General features: G+C 52.3%; 1 protein-coding gene across 3 annotated transcripts in view; it reads right to left on the bottom strand.

The window, feature by feature from the left end:
* Nucleotides 1-6,022: 6,022 nt before the first annotated feature.
* Nucleotides 6,023-17,001, bottom strand: part of CAMKK1 (calcium/calmodulin dependent protein kinase kinase 1) — a 107,484-nt gene continuing 96,505 nt past the window's right edge. For 2 of the 3 annotated variants that reach the window (XM_055796738.1, XM_027791087.2), the window contains exons 16-17: nt 15,855-15,902; nt 6,023-12,785 (exon numbers count right to left, since the gene is read on the bottom strand). In XM_055796738.1, the coding sequence (XP_055652713.1) occupies nt 12,713-12,785; nt 15,855-15,902 (121 nt within the window). In that variant the 3' untranslated portion in view covers nt 6,023-12,712. The remainder of the gene's footprint in view (nt 12,786-15,854; nt 15,903-17,001) is intronic. The other variant, XM_005240578.3, reaches the window with a different exon arrangement.

Raw genomic sequence — 17,001 nt, 5'->3', positions numbered from 1 at the left:
TAGACTTCTTTAGTGACTGTTAGAGGCTAGAGTTCAGAGGAGGAAAAAATAGGGAATCGGGTAAAAAATTAACTTGCTTGTTTAGAAAACAACTTAGTAACTTAAAAGTCACTGAGAATTATCAAGTGTCTCCTCAGATAAACCAGTTGGTTTACCTTTTACCCTTAATTTGTAGGAGACATTTTTCTTAGGCATTATGTGCCATGAGAGAGACGACACACATGTTTGCAGAAAGCTGGATCAGGACATACTGAGTTTGTACACCCATACAGGGTATTTTCCTTCAAAAATTAATTATTTTCACTCATTTGTGCTCAAAGCTTTGCACTTTCTCCTCTCCTGACTGACAGCTTGCACAATGCCAAGGTCTTCTCCAGTATAGTCTTCCCAGCTGGAGTGGTGGGTGAGCAGGGGGTCATGGATTTGCCTGGACACCACGACATGTGTGATTTCAGTGTCTCGTGCTACTGAGGCAAAATCCCCTGTATCGTTAAGTAGGTAAATATGTCACATAAGTAAATTTGATCTGAAACATTCAGCCCTCCTGGTGCGGATATCTAACAGACCTGCTCAGGGAGCACCGGGCTCGGTGCCTCACGGCCTCCTGCTCCCAAAAATGGTGTCCTGTCACCAGCGCTCCTAACATTTGAGCGATCATAATGAAATATTTTAAAAGAACGGTTAACCTCACACTCTCGGGCAACGTTATTGCATCTGGTGAAGGCCACAGGGTTTTTTTGTCAGCTTCACCTGCTGCTGCAGAGGCTCGTCCTTCAGCTGCTGGTTCTGACAGTGCCAGAGGGACATTCCCAGCCCTGAATTGTGCTCAGGTGTCCGTGGGGCCCCTTGGGGTGCAGATGCTGGTGAGCAGCTCTGCACCCCCCACCTCCATCCCCAGTGGCCTCTCTGTCCATCCTCACCCCGCTCTCCATGGGCTCCCAACCCTCGCAGAGGCTGATTCAGTGCGTTGGAGCAGTGATGGCCGTGACACATGTCCCTTCGGTGACAGCGGTGCAGTACAAGGATGGCAGAGACAGGATGGCACCAAACTGCTGCAGGAGCGGGACCTGGGACCGGCCCTTAAAGAAACTTCCATTGGTTGATTTTAATCCTCGTTTTCTCTACACAATTGCGTGGAGCTGGAAGATTCAAAGAGCCCCAGGCTGGGAGCCAGGTACTCCACAAGACCCAACGTAAAAAACAGAACCAGCTGTTGTAATGCATTACCAAGAGCCTTTTGCAGGGGGCAAACAGCCCCACTGTCACCAGTAAACACCCCAGCAGCAGAGCTGAGACTAGGGGGAACAAAGCCACCAGTTTTCTTACCAGGATAACACGCGTTCCTGGTCCGGGGATACGCAGGAGACCCGAGGCTCGCTGGGGCTGGGGGGTCTTCAGGGTGAGGGAAGGCTTCAAAACCCACTGCAGCTACCGGTACGGTCAGGTTTTCAGCAAAACTCACCTCAGGGAACAGAAAAAGCTCGCTGGCTGCGAGGACCTGCAGTCAGATTGGCAGCGCCTGCGCAGGGAGGAGGGGGTCGGGTACAGCGAGGAAGGAGCCGGTACCGTGTCCCAGGGGTGGTCACGTCCCCAAAATGCCCTGCAAGTGCCTGGGGGTTCAGTTCCCAATGCAAGGGAAAAAAAAAAAAAAAGATATAAAATATTTGTTTTGGGCAGCATTCACAGTTGATTTGAGCACTTGGGGCCAGGCGATGCAGCCCTCCTCTAGGTATAGGCTGAATGATGGGGTAATTAGCAGCTGTTAATAAACCCACAGCTGGCAAAATGCCAGCCTGGGGCTGGGGGGGAGGGGTTACCATATGTCTCCTCGTTAAAAGCTTTAATTACAGTCAGGAAACGCTGGTGGCAGCCACATGCTTTAATTGCTTCACCTCAAGGTGGCAGCGGGTCAGTCCCTCCCTCGCTGGCACAGGGCTCAGGGCTGCCGTCCCCATCCCGCGGCGGGGCTGAAGGGACCGATGGGACAGGGAGAAGATGAAAAAAACCCCTATCATGCCAAAAAAAATCTCTTTTGCAGGGATTTTGGCTGGCCCAGGCTAAGCAAGAGCATTTTCCCTTCCTGAAACAGCCCTGAGAAACCTCCCCTGCCAAAAAAAATTACAGATTGACAGGGAGGGAGGGAGACGGGCGACGTGAGGTCCTCCGGGCTGGTGTGCCCGGCAGCTCTCCCCTAATGTTTTTGCACATCACACCCCATAAAATCTGATGGGAGCAAAAGCACCAAGGGCCTGGGTGGGATTTACGGAGAGCTGCCCTGCTGCTGCCTCCCCTGCACCCCAGCCCCTGCGTGAAAATAAATGGGGCACAGAAAATGGGCATTCGGAGCACATTAGCTGCAAAACACTGATTTACTCAAGCGAAGAAACTCGGTCAGGGCTTGGTTGCTGATGGCTCCTGGCTGTGTTTGCTGGACCTCCCTGGAAATGGCCGTAGAAAAGAACACAGTAAATGGCTTTTTCCTACTTCGAGAAGAAAAGAAAAAACCTGGAAATGTTTGGCAACAAAGGGATCACTTTCACATACAAGGTCATTTTTTCCCCCTAATTAAACCATAGGAAAAAGGGAGCTTGGCTAAACAGCCTGCGCTGGAGGGGAGCCTCGGAGGCGGCTGTGCAGCTTGGTGTGGAGCAGCACGAATAATAAAGGGTGAAGTTCATAACGGGGTTACACTCGGTTGGGGCTGTGTCTTCTGAGGGCTGATGACTCCCCCTTCGCTGGGGACAGGAAAATACACGTCCCTCGCACAGCCCTGCTTGGCTTCGGGTGCTTCCCCTGCTTCTCATCCTGCCCCTCATCCATCCTACCGATGCTGCAGTCAGTTTTCAGTGGCGGTAGTGGCCAAAGTTGGCACAACAAAATGTGGTGTAGCTCCACCTGGGCTGTAACTTTTGCTTTAAAACCACCACCCATTTGTAGCTGGACCATGCCCAAAACCCAGGCAGCACCTGCTTACCAGCACCCAAACCTGCAGCTTGTAAGGACACATGCTGGCATCTAATACCAGACTCAGCAGAAACATCTTCCTGTGTTTTGCTGGAAATCATTGTAGGAAATTTAATTTCAGCCTGAAGAGGAAAAAAAAAATCATAATAAACTAAGCAAACGAAGCAGAAAAATAATGTCAAGGCAAGATTGAACCTTTGGAGCTCATTTCCCTGTATGGATGCTGCCAGGCAGAGATGCCCCAAAACCGGACACTTGGAACCCAATGATCCCACAACGGTGACTCCTCCACTTAATTATTTTTTGTCCCCTTCCCCCCAGCAGCTGTCCTGCCCGGCACCTCACAGCATACCCTCTGCCCAGGCAGCCGTGGCTCCATGCCTGCTTTGGGGGTTTTGTTGCCTCTCATTTCCCCATAGAAAGGAAATTCTCCCACTTTGCTTTGCTTTGCTTATCCCTCCCAGGCTGTTATTACTCCTACTTACACAACTCAGAGTATTATTCCCTCCTGTCACCTTAATTTCTAATAATTAGTATTTGGTATAATGCTACAGCAGAAGTGAGCTCTTAATGAATATTATACTAAGCACTAAATTATAATTTACTGCTCAAGAAATCCATTTGGAAACGCAGCCCATTTAGAAGAAAATGAGGAGGGGTGGCTTTCAAGCCATTTACCTGGCTGGATCAAACCCCAGACCGAGTCCCAGTGAAATCCCAACACGACCATAAACCCTGGGAACACTTACTGGCTTGGGACACGTCACTGATGGCATCTCAGGGCTGGATGCGTGACGGTAGCAGCGATGTGCCTTGCCGAGGTGGGACCAGGATGCAGCATCCCCAGGGAACAAGCGACTATGTGACTTCAAACACTGGGGTATCAGTCCACCTGGCACGGGCGTGGGCAATCGCATGAACCCAGCAAAAGTGCCGGCGCGTTAGTGATGCTCGATGTGCCCCTTCGCACCCCCAGCTCCTGCCGGTCCCTCTTACCGAGCGGTTTTCCGTCCTTTCCTGGTAGTGGTTGCGGTGGGTCCAGCCCCATTGCTGTGGCACTGGGGCACATCTGAGCGTGTTTTTCTGAGCTTATCACACAAATCACTTCTCCGTTGGCACAAGGCGAAGCGGCACCTTCCTTACCCAGCTGGTGGGGATCGCTGCAGCACGGAGTGACCCGGCACATAAGCAGGGTACAGCTTGTCGGTCACTCATTTGGCGCTGGGGTGCCAGAAACAAGCTAGGAAACACAACTGGGGCAGGGGGGGAAGGAGGATAAAAGTTTACAGTGATGTTCAGTGGCTGCCTGGAGCCCGCAGGAGCTGGTGATGGAGCTCCCCCCCGCTTTTCCAGCAGCGAGTCAGCCTGTGCCCCTTGCAGCCACTGAGCCCCAGCCATCCCTGCCGTGATCCGAGAGAGCCGCAGGCACCCGTTCCCATCGCCAACCCGGAGAGGGCCATTCCCTGAACAAAAAATGCAAAGACTGGACTTCTTAGAAAGAAACATCCCCAGGCAATAAATAAAGCTACGTGGCTTATAAAATGCAAGCCAAACCCCTCTCTGTTTTAATTGGGGCTGCACCTAGGAGTTGGTAATTGCTGTTGTCCTTCGTTACAAGTGACAGGGCCACGAAGTGCTTTTTGCTCAGCGTTTGCAAAATAAATAGCAAGGGTTTGGCTTAGTGGGGTTGGCTGGGAAGCACCAGTCATGGCTGCGGTGTGCAGCCAGCTGCTGCGAGCTGGACCTGAAAACGAAGCTGTAACATCCTAACATGAGGCAGGGACGTGCCTTGCCATCCTCCAGCAGCTGTCGGGGGAGAGGGAAGGACTGGCTCAGGCAGTCAGGCAGGGATGTTGCTGATGGGATGAATTTCCCGGCACACGACCACTGGCTATAGCACAAAGTGGGCTCCTGCTTTCTTCGGGGCAGGAGGAAGGGGAAGGTGGGGATTTGCAAAGCTCTGCCCACACTTGGAGACTTTGCTGAAGCATCTAGAAACAATGTTGGTCCAGCAAAACTGAGCTTTCACCCCCAGCACATACCCTCCTGACAACAGCACAGCTCTACCGACAAAACACACCTCGGGATACATTGCCTCCAGGTTTCTTCTTTTTTCTGTGTACTCCTGCTGTCGGGTCAGTTCTGCAGACCTGGACCCAAGACCATCCCTGGCTGGAAAGGGTTTGGTGTCCCTGTTTCTGTCCCCTGACCGCTGATGGCAGAGGGAAAGCGAGGGCAGCGAGGCAGGGGATGCCGTGCTGCCGGCGCTGGGCTGTGCCAGGGACACACCGCCCGGTTGTCCCCTCTGGTCAGGGCACTTGGCTCCTCCTGGGCAGCTCACTGTGGTGCCGGCAACAGGCTGCCAAGGTGTCAGGGGAACCAGCAAAGCCCAGGACATCTCGGTGAGCAGAGAAGACCCTAGAGCTGGGTCACTGCCACTTTGTCCCTCGGGTCCTTTCACATTCATTTATGTGAAAATGGCACTAGCCATTTACATACCCGTGAATGAGCTGCCTGTTTGGGCAGAACACTAATGACAGGTGATGAGACAGACGCCTTCACCTTGTGGTTCATTTTATTTTTCCTCTTCTTTTTTATAAGCATTGTAAGAATGAGATGGGCATGGTGCCTCTGCATGCCCTGGAGCAAGGTCCCCGGAGCACCGTGGGCTCAGCGCCCCAGTCCTGCCCAGCAGCACCAGGCAAGCCCAGGGTTTGCTGAGGTTTCCACAAACCATGCTGAGTTAGCTCTAGGCAATTCCCTCCAAAGCAAATTACATGTTCCTTTGGAACCAAATGCCATTAAGGCAAGACCAACCTCACAGGTTCCGTTACAGCGAGATGTTGTAACCGTTGGTGATGCCGTACCGAAGCGCAATGGGTCGCTGAGTCTCTTTGTCCAGGGAAAAGCCCAACAAGGAAAGGGCAGGGATGAAAGGAGTGGTGGGAACCCTCTAAGCCCCTTCTTTGCTGTAGCTCAAAGCACAGAGAGGGCTCGAACAGCAGAGAGCACACAAGAGCCAGCAACAAGCGCCTCTTGGAACTGCACTTACACCCACTGTCATCTCTGTGGACTTTATTGTCATTTTCTCTTCAGTTCTAGAGTACAAAAGCATGCAAAAAATAAGCCTCTCTATTCATGGTACATATTTACAGTGTAACAGCCACGTGCCATTACAGTACTGAGTGCATATACGTCATGCTTGAATTATAGCAGAGTACATACAGAGTCATATATTTAACATCAAGTATAATGAGAGACTTAAATCCTAACAGAACAGGCCTGTAAATCAAAGACAGCAGCAAAATTACGGCACAGAGGATCCCAATTATATCCTCAAAAGTTGCAATTTACTCTTTCTTGAATTTACACAGTTTTTTTGGAATGCTTTGACTGATGGCTTGTGGTCACTGCCTGGGGCCTGGGTGTCCGCTAGCAGCGACCCTGAGCATACATGGCTTTGCTTCAGGAAGGAAAGGTGACAGGCAGCAACTAACTCTCAAGATCCTTTCCTTCCCTCGTCCCATGAAAGGCTGCGTTCAGAGCAACAGGGTCATGGGATAATCCAGGTTAATTCAGGCTGGGAGGAACCTGGTCCAAGTATGGCCTGCTGTGGGAGGCTCTGGGCCAGAAAAGAAATCCCTTTCAGTGCTGTGCTCAGCAAACACCACTGAGAGTGTGCCCTGGTAGAGCAAAGTTTGGTACCTAAGCTAAGTTATATACACACACAGAAAACAACAATCTGCCTTCCAGGCTCCAGTAATCCTGCTGGACACCCAAGGTACCCAAGGTGCCCAAGCTCTCAGCAGGACCCCCAGCACTGTCCTTCCTCCTTTGCAAATGTTGTCACACTTAGTGAGATCCCCATCCTCTCGGGGCAGAACGGAGCCTGCCTTTCCCGCTGTCCCCATCCCACACAAAGGTCACATCGCCCATCCCAGAGACGGACCTTCTTTTATTGCAGCAGAACAGAACACCGATACTGAGCACCTAGCAAAACACAGCAGACGTGGGCTCTACGTCTGGAAATCACTGATAAAGCTGTCCAGGACCACCAATGACCCTTTTAGCTCGCTCAGCCAGTCTGCCCAGAGACACCACCAGAGAGACAACAACAGTCCTTGCCGCGTTTGTTCTGAATCTCCTGCACTAGCTGCACCATCAAAGCATCACTTGAAATCATGCCATAGCTTCTCATGTACCCGACTGCGCTGCTCGGTGGAAGAGAGCCCAAAGCACCAGCTAAGGGCTGTTCCTCGCTGCAGCTGGTGGGGGACAAGGGGCTCTGAGCACCAGCAAGGGCAGGTGGGACCCTTAGAGAGAGCCTGGGTCTCCAAGGGGCTGGGACCAAGCCCCTGGGCTGGCAGGACAAATCTCCTGGTTTTCTTGGAGAAGATACAAGAAGGACAGCGCTGAGCCAGAGGGAGCGAAGGAGCTCTCCTGGCCACCCACCACAGAGATGGGGAAAAACCTCCTTCAGCCCCTGCCTCAGGGCTGCCAACGGCTTCAGGACATCGAGCTGTGATGAAGGAACACAAAATTCCTCCCACCAGCTCCCCTTGCAAGTCTGGCGATAAAGAAGGAATTAAACCCCATCCAGGGAGTCATTTCATGGAGTTGCAATTTGTTTTGCAGGGAACAGCTACGCTGTCCCCCCGCTGGGCTCCCTTCGGATGCAGCCATACACAAGACCAGCCTTCCCATGGCCAACCCCTGGCTGCTCCCACCTTCCCTGTTTTATTCCCTGGGAATGTTTTCCAGGGCAGCGTTTGTCAAACCACTCTCCCTAGGACCCCCAAAACAACACAGCTTGGGTTAGCAACACTGCGCTGCAAGGAGCCGGGGCTGTATTTAGCCTCCGTGGGTTTTGCACTCTGTTGCTTGGCTCAGGGGCCAAATTCTGGCACGGAGCAGGGGAGATGGAGACCTGCCAAAGCGGACGGGGCAGGCACAGAATGGGGCACAGTGGCAGGAGCATGCTGGGCTCGCCAGACATGCACTTACCAGGTGTCCCCCCCATGGTGTATCACAGGGGACATGCAAGGAGGAGATACCCAAAGCCACCCCATTTCCCATCTCCAGCCCCCCAGCATCTCTCTGCAGCAGGGAAGGGCAGCAGCCCGTGCTGGTACCCGCGGCAGGCTGCAGCCCCCTGTGCCTGCAAACCTGCAGTGACCTCGGCACGCATCTCCACGTGCGCCTTTGGCTCCGAAACGCAACAATTTCTCAAATCTGCAACCTGCAAGATGCAAAAAGTGAGCCACCACCCGGGCAGGAGATGTTGGCCCCAGATGTGACACAAACAAGAGAGCAACTGATGCCACCGTGACTGGCAAAGGACACGCCTGAGTTACCCACCCTCCGAAGGCTGACAAGCATGTCACAGACATGTGCCACTTGACCTTTCAGAAAGCCCATTTTTTTGCTGAGCAGCTTGCTTCTTGTGTCTCAAGGCACTGAAAAAAATTAAAAAAATATTCACGGCGCGGTCGCACTGACTGCTGCAGGTGGTTTAGCTTCTCCTGCGAGAAGAGGCTCCTACATGGATCGGGCTGGAGCGACGGCGCTGCAGCCAAAGCTCCCAGGGATTCCTTCTGCCCCTCGCAGCACGGACCCCCGGCCACAGGCTCGCTGCAAATACCCTCTCGGTTCCACACACCCGCTCCAGGGACCTGCTCCCGCTCCGGGGCCACATCACACAACTGCACCACGTCTGCCCACACTGCCGTGTCTGGAGGCTACACCACTGGGAAACGCACGTAGCCCCTACATGGGCACGGCTGGGGAGCTGAGGTATAAACACCGTGAGTGGTGATCTGTGCACGTGTTCACATGCTGCAATGCATCATTAAAACGCTGAAAAGCTCATTTCTTTGCAACGTGTGACATTCACAGTGACACATTCCTGCCCAAAGGGTTAAAGATATCACTGCAGCATCCCTCCGTGCCAGACAGGAGACACTAAACCAGGATTTTTACGTAGCACTACCTCCTGAACTGAACTGAACAAGACAAAGAAATCGACATCCTGGAGACCAAAAGGGTATGCCATGTCCCCAAAAGAGAAATTTCTTTCCGGGCCTCTCGCTCCAGGCCATCCCCAAGCTGGGAAAGCCCACCAAAGCTGACCAGAGCCGAGCCTGCCATCGCACGGGGGGAAAGAGGAGCCCTCCCCACGACAGACCCCGCTGACACACTGCAGAGCATCCCAGTACCTCTTTTTGTGGGATGCTGGTACTCCAGGAATAACAGGGGCAAGCAAGGATTTGGAGGGCAAAAATGCAGGGTATGCAGAGAAGTATCAGTGCGTGCCCATGCCAGCTCAGATTTGCCCTGCCATGCCAGACCCCGTCCCCACGTTCACAAGTATTTAGCCATCCAGCTAAAAAGAATGACTTTCCTCGACAGATAAAAGGACTGGCTTGCCAAAGATGTTTATTTTCAAATAAATACCATCTCTTTAGCCTCTTCCATTCTTCAGAGCAAAACAGAGTTGCTCCCAGTTGCCCTAACGTGCGCGTACATAAAAATTTCATTGCAGTTAAGCAAGATGCGTGTTTTTACAGTCGCCTTACCAAGCCTTTGGATAAATCCGAGCGTTTCTCTTGCTGCTGCTGCACCTTCCTCATTTCATTTCAGGCAAGGTTTCAGGCTGCCATCCGCAATGCAATACAGAGGAGTTTGGGAGGTAAAGGATTGACCCCAGAGGCTGGCGGGCTGGCTGGGGACCAAGGTGTGACACCAGCTCAGCTGTGCAGCCCTGGTCGCTCCCTGGACCTCTGGGAACAGCTCCAGAATTATTTCTTTCAGCCGAAAGGGCAACTGTTTCAAAACCAATTTGGGGATAATCATAAAAAATACCCATTCTCTCCAAAACTGAAATGACATTTCAGCTACCACTACAGAAGCATGACATAACCAGTAAATTATAATTAAACTGGTTGCATTAATTGAGGCTGAGAACAGCCTTCCAGCAGCCTTGCCCCCCTATCTCCCAGCCTCTTGGGCATCATGAGAATAACCACAAACACTGACTGAATTAGCAAATTATTCTTACCATATATTAAAAATACAATAAATATCCCCATGTTTGCAGTCTTAGAGCTCTTTGAGCACGACTCCAGTATTGCTTAGACCTCAGAAGTCCCATGGGGATAAGGACTACAGGTACTGCCTTTTCTCCCAGGGGTAAGGCAACTTCCCGAGACATGCCCTTGACCCAAGGTCACTTCCCCACGCAGGCTGGGCACTCACCCAGCACCACAGCCTTCCTCCCACTGCCAGCAGCCTGTCCTTGCCACAGCCAGCCCGAGCCCCAGCCCCCAGGACACCCGCTGGAGAAGGTCCATTTTTCCACAAACCAGTTTGCTCCCACCACTTCCCTGGGGCTGCTCAGCTCAGCCCCTGGCGTGCAGCAGGACCTGGTGGCAATCCCAGCGCTTTGTCCCCAGCACACACCACTTTGCATCCAGAGACCAACCCCTCCGCAGGCAATGGCTCCTCCTGGCCAGTCCCCCCTCCCACATTTGCAGAGCCCCCCCTGCGCTCTCAGGCTTGCCAAGTCCTCATCACCATCTTCCATCCCTTCCTCTGGGTGCTTACATCTTCATCACAAGGCAGCGGGATGCAAGCGCCAGCCCGCGGGATGCATCATGGCACGCAGCCGGAGCAGAGCCACGGGCCCGCGGAGGATGCTGAGCGCACAGCCATTGCAGCCACACAAATGCAGGCAGGATTTGCCACCCGGCTGCAAGCAATGCAGAGCGCAGGCCCTGAGCAGTAACCTTTACAGGATCCAACACTTTTGCCTGCTTTAAAAATCAAAAGATCCCCTTGACAAAACACACTCGCTGCGATATTATTTCCCCATTTGCCAATATTTACAGGTGAGATGTGGGGCAGAGCTCTGGCTGGTGACTGCTTCTGGTCATACCACCGAGGTGGCTGAAGATGAGCGAGGCGAGGTGGCAGGCTGGGGACAGGCACTGGTAGCACTGGTACAGAAACACTGCAAACCACCCAACGGCTGCAGTGAACAGAACAGCAACACCAGTACACCAGCCGCTACCAACAACCCTCGTGCACGTATCCCCCGGCACAAAAAATTAGGGAAAAAAGTCCCGGAAAAAAGTCCCAAACCCTCAGGATTAACCTGAAAAAAGACACTATGATGAAGTAGGAACCAAATTTCGTCGTGTCCTTTATTTAAGTACTATAAAATAAGAGTCCAATCCCATGAGCTTCCCAGGGGCATGCTCAAACCCCCTAAAGCTCAAGGGAAAATGCTAACGGATATTTTGATGGATTGGTATTACTGGTTTTTACTCTGAGTGTAGGAGTGAAATTCCTTATAGTCAACAGCCACTGAAAAAGCTGCCTTTGCCCTTTTAAGTGCAAGTTCTCACCTGTTATCAAACTGTAGAGATGAAGCTTCTAATCCCAAGTTTAGAAGCAAACTATGGATAAAATAGCAGCATCAGCACGTGCATCAAAATGACAGTCTTAAAATAAAATTAAAAATTAAAGCCTTAAAAACCCAAAAGATCAAGTCTTGATCTCATTTGTGTTCTGTCACTTCCCTTAGTCTAAAAACCCTTTACCAACATTTGGCATGCCAGGGAGCTCTCCCAGTTTGGGTCACTTATCAGGAAATTAAAGCTGACGAGCACCAGGTACGTAATTTAAAAGGAGCTGAGAGATGAGTGAGGGGAAGGAAATCATCCTTCAGGAAAATAAACCCCAAAGCTGCTACTTCTTTTCAGCTTTGAGGACAAGGTCCGTGCGCACAGGGCTGGGCGCAGGGGATGGAGGGCAGCCCCAGCCCCTCGGGAAGAGCATGCCTGGCTAGCAGATGCCCTGGGTGCACTAAGCCCTTCCACGCCACAGCACATCCCAGTGCACCAGGTCTCTGTGACCTTCCAAGGCTCATTGCACGTTACTGGGAATATCGAGTGATTCTGTTTGATGACGCTGCCCTGACTAAAGCCACCGACGCTGGCAGGATTTACACTGTGCAAGAACTGAGGGGTAAGAAGAGAAGGGAAAAAAAGAGAAGGAAAGGCATAGAGAGTGACAGCATTTGCTCCAACAGCAAGATTTCATCCTCCTTTAACTGATATCCATAGAAATTCTGCAGGAGCAGGACCATCCATAGAAATTCTGCCATCAGCTCCAACAGGAGCAGGACCGTGTCCGGATATACAGAAGTGCTTTACCCGTGCATTAAATAAAACAGTTACCCTCTGATATAAAACCTGACTCTGATGTAATGATTTTTTTTCCTGATGCTTAAAATAGAGAATGCAAAAAAGCAAAGGAAAAAAAAAGTCTCCAGGGCGACCGACCCGTGAGACGTTTGGTTCCTCGCGTTACAAATAAAACCGCATTCATCGGCCAAGACACCCAACTACAAAGCCCACACGTGAAGCGCAAGTGGAGAGCAAGGCACACACGGAGGAGCGCACGGACACCTTGCATGAAGAACGCAGCCGCCCACGAGGCCGAGCCAGCCCCCTGCCAGCCATGCTGCCCGAGGGCTCCTCTTTTCCTTATTGCTGCTCTGTTCCTCCTTTCTGGTTTTCTGGGTTGGTCCGTTTTTGGGTTGTGGTGGTTTTTTTTTTTAATTTTTTTTTTTTATTTGCTTTGCAGGCCCCAGACTTGGTGATGAGGGCAGATGGGTGCTAGACAACACCATGATGGATACAACAGCAGCAGCACGTGAGTGACCAGCCTGCACAGCCAGGCAGCTTCAGGATGTAGCTTCATCTTCACACACGTCGGGCAGCTCCGGGTCCCTGCTGCCTTCTCTGCTCCCTTGTTTTCTACACGAATGACACGAAATAAAGAGATTATAGGCACACAGCAATGCAAGATATAAAGCAGGGGGTGTTTTTTTCCAATGAGCAACCCGGGTCAACAACATCAGTATTAAGAGGGAAGAGCAATGAAGCAGCCTGTCGTGCTGGTACTGCATAAACAGCTCAGCAACATCCCAGCTCGATGCGCTGCAGCATGGGCAGCTTGTACCTGTGCCCTGGCTGGGTCTCCGCACCCTGAAGGCTGAGCTCTGCACTCCCCTCAATGCCCTTCTCCTGGCTGCAGCAGCATGAGGAGTTACCTGGCTCTTGGAGGGAGTCTTGCAGAGCAGCAGCAACGATTCCAAATTATCTGGTCTGTATTTGGGGAGTTCTGGTTTGCTTTCCTTTAATCTGATTTTTTCTTTTCTTTTTTTAAATATCAGAGTGATGGCTCGATACCATAAACTGCTTCTCCAAAGCCCCACTGTAAATGGCAGTAAGAATGGAATGGCTCTACCAGAACCCTGTTTTCCCTACATGAGAGCTGTTTGATTTCAGTTTCTATGAGTTTGCTTGGTCCCTAAAACAGCTCAGCACCTGAGAGCAGCAGTCCTTAAAACACACCTTAAAAAACACCTTCAAAAAGCTGAGGTAACTTACTGGCATTGTAGGTACACCGTGATACCTTCAGCCTTTTCCTCCCACTCCTAATTTCTGATGTTTGCTTATGTAGAAGGCTTGAGCTTTGCTGCAGCAGGATGGGACCGAGATGGGATGGGACAGAGATGGGATGGGACACCCTACCCCTGCCAGCAGGAGGAAGGCTCAGAGCTCCTGAGGGCATCACTCTGAAGCATGACTGGAGACATTGAGGTTGATGGAGCATTTTGCTGTCTCAGGCTGGGCATCTTTGAAGGGCTGTGAGCTGCACCAGCCCGTTTGGCAAAGCCAGCGCCAAGCCCCAGCCGCGCTGGCAGCCACAAGCACAGCAGCATCGCGCTCCGGGGCATCCTTGAGGTGGAACAGCTCCATCCAGGCCAGCCAGCCATAAGGCAGCCCGTGACTGAGATCTGCCCAGGGAAAGCTGTCCCTGCTCCAGGCTGAATGGAGAAAACGTGACACCTCCAGGTGCCACCCATGCACCCGCGGCAGGCAGGCTACTCACACCCAACGCGCTCGTTTCTCCACCACGAAGGCGTGACGGTATCCGCAGGGCACCAGAGGTGATGCCACCCCGAGCATCTGCATCCCCCGGGGTGTCCAGCCTCGCTCACCCCAACCCGGCCACGGGAGAACCGGTCTGTGTGAGGAAGCCAGCTCGGCAGCGGAGATCAGCGCCGCTGTGTGTGCCTGGAGCACAGAGCGGCCAGGAGCCGGGGCTCTGGGGTTGTTGGCTGGCTGGGAACGACACTGAAATCACACATCCGTGCATACGGATTTTTGAAAAAAACAGACGTTATCAAAAATCACGTTCCCTTCTCTGCTCCAGCAAAGCCCTGTGATAAACCTGACCTTGAACCTGCAGCGTGGACCATTTCCCCGTAGGGGAGGCTGAGGAACAGCCTGTCATCACCCTCTTGAAACGATTTATCACCCCGTGTAGCAGCAGCGGTGTTTTCTGGCACAGCACTGCTCCCTGCCCGGCCAAGCCTGTGCCTGCGGTGCCTTCAGTGCTCCCCCTGCTCCAAGCACCTTCTGCCTCTCCAAACACCTTCTGGCAGAGCAGGAGGGGTGCAACACAAAACAGGGTGACACGATACCCACACAGTGGCAAATAGCAGCTAAACGTGGGTTGCACGTAAGGTGGGAGGTCAGTGCTCTGCAGTCTGCATGGGAGCCGGGGCTTGTGCTGTGAGACCTGCCGCTAGACATGAATTTCCATGAAATAACTCTTTTTAAGACATAAGACTGGATTTCTGTGACATTTTGTAAAGCACAGGTGAGTGAAGCCTAACCTGTGCAACTATCCAGGAGACCATGTTGCTGCTAACCACAGCGGCTGCGGGAAGACCACCACCACTGAGTATCTTACACAGGGTTTTGTGCCCAGCCAGGAACAAGCCTCACAGCACTTCCCTCTGAAACGCAGGCAGCACAGGACAGGGATGGAGTGGGACAACCTACAAAGAGCCAAATCACAGCATATACACACAAACACACCCTGGTAAGTGCTTAGTTCCTCCACTGAGTACCCATTAAGTACCAATAATCTGCCCTCATCTAGGCTGGTGAAGTCCTCTTGGAAAGTTCTCCATGAGAAATTTAGCCGCAGGCAGTGGCACCAGTCACGTCAGTCCCCATCCTCCTCCTCCTGCCTTCTCCTAACTATTTTTGGAGAATCTCTGCAAGTCCTTCCTCCCTTGGAGAAGGTGGCACGCTGGCTCTGGTGCATCCATTCACCTTGGAGCGATGAACCGGGCCAGCCCGAGCCTCCAGCGCGGCGGCACTGCTCCCAGAGGTATTTGGTGACTTCCCTGGTGCCTCAGCCCAGATGCCCCCAGGCCTGGGGGGAGGCTGTGTCCCACCTAAGCGCTGGATGCTGAGACTTCGCACCCAGATGTTTAGAAACCAGTTTGTCACGGTTTGCACGGAATGTCGTTTTGTTATTTAACAGAATTAACTGGACTGACTGCTCCCCAGAAGGGGCTGTGCAGCTGGTGGGACACAGATGACCATGTTTTAGTGAGGTCCTGGCGGAGGTGGGATGGTGCTGGCACGGAGCAGCCAACATGGGCATCTCTTTCTTTTGCATAACCCCTAAAACATTAAACCTGAGCCTGAATTATAAAACTCAGCCTTTCCGAAATTCTGTGGCTACTCCTTCCACGAACGTGGGGCCGAGCAGCAGTCCCTGCTAAAACCCAAGTGGCTTTTTCCACCCCTCCCTCTCCAAACGCCAAAGAACCACAAATAATCCTAATAAAAAGAGCATACATACGCATTAGCGTCAGGCACACGGAATTACTGCAGTAAAATTGCTCCTACAGGAAGGAAGGATGGAGCCGAACACTCTCGCTACCACACAAATCACGCAGGCTGAGGAGGGGACACACGTTTCTATAGCACCCAGGGGAAACACGAACACTGAATTACCTTAAAGACGGATGCAAATACAGAGATGGGTTTAAGAGGAGCCTGTCCCTGAGAGCAAAACAATGAGACAAAGGAAGAAAGTGATCATGAAGATGATGGCAGCAGGCAAAGAAGCTTGTATTTCTGTACCGAACAAGCCTAGCGAGCATCCTCCTAGTGAAATGGAGGATGGAGCATCGGTCACATCCACTTGCAGCCTGCAGGATGGCCGAGGATGGGCACTGGTAGCACTGGTACAAACCCACTCCAGCCCCTACCACTGCCGAGAGCTCCAGAGGGCCTCCAGCAACCGCTGGTGCCCAGCTGTGCTTCCCTGGTCCACGTCGTTTGGCACCTCTGGGGGGTTTGTGTCCCACCACAGTCACGGCACCCCCACCGCGTGCCGTGGGGCGGCTGAGCTCAGTGCCAGTAGAGCCACACAGGCATGGGGCCACTGGCTGGTGGGTCTTTGCCAGAGGAAAATCCTGTGCCACAAGCCGGTGCCTCGGTCCTTAGGTGGATTCGGGGAATGCCCACCTGCACCACGGGGCATGGCTCTTCCCACCAGACATGCAGTTCTCTTTGCAGTGACAATTGATACGGATTTTCGTTGTTTATTTTGACAGCACCTACGTGCTACCTATCCAAACCCTTCCTGGGACTGGAGAGACAGACACCAAGCACTAGCAGAGACCAAGGGAGCACCTTTAGCAGAAACATCTAGCAAATTTAAACCCACCCTGCAGCCACTCCCCTTTACAGCAGTCAAAAACGATGCTGTAAACCTGGTCGCCCTATTTCAGAGCAGGCTTACGGCACCGAGCCCTGGGACTCTCTCAGCACAAAGCCCCCACGAGGCAGGTACCTGTGAGCTGCTTTGTGAGAAGCTGCTTCTGCTTGGAGACCTGGGTCAGCCACTTTCTAACCTCCCTGTCCCCGCTGGCTTCCTCGTGCCTAGCCTACACTGACAGTATGGCCCCAAGGGCTCTTCTGCTGTCTTTTTTGGGAAGGCTGGAAAACAGGGTAGGCTTTCTCAATACAGACTGATCCCCCGTACAGCAGCTGACAACCACATTTCATCAATAGTAACAGGAGCCATAATGGGAAGGTAAATTGGGTCTGTCAAAACACAGCAATTAATTTGATAGGTAGTAGTTGCAACAAATGA

Source organism: Falco peregrinus, chromosome 2 (assembly GCF_023634155.1).
Source record: "Falco peregrinus isolate bFalPer1 chromosome 2, bFalPer1.pri, whole genome shotgun sequence".
NCBI classification, from domain to species: domain Eukaryota; kingdom Metazoa; phylum Chordata; class Aves; order Falconiformes; family Falconidae; genus Falco; species Falco peregrinus.
This window is presented reverse-complemented; position numbering and strand designations above follow the sequence as displayed.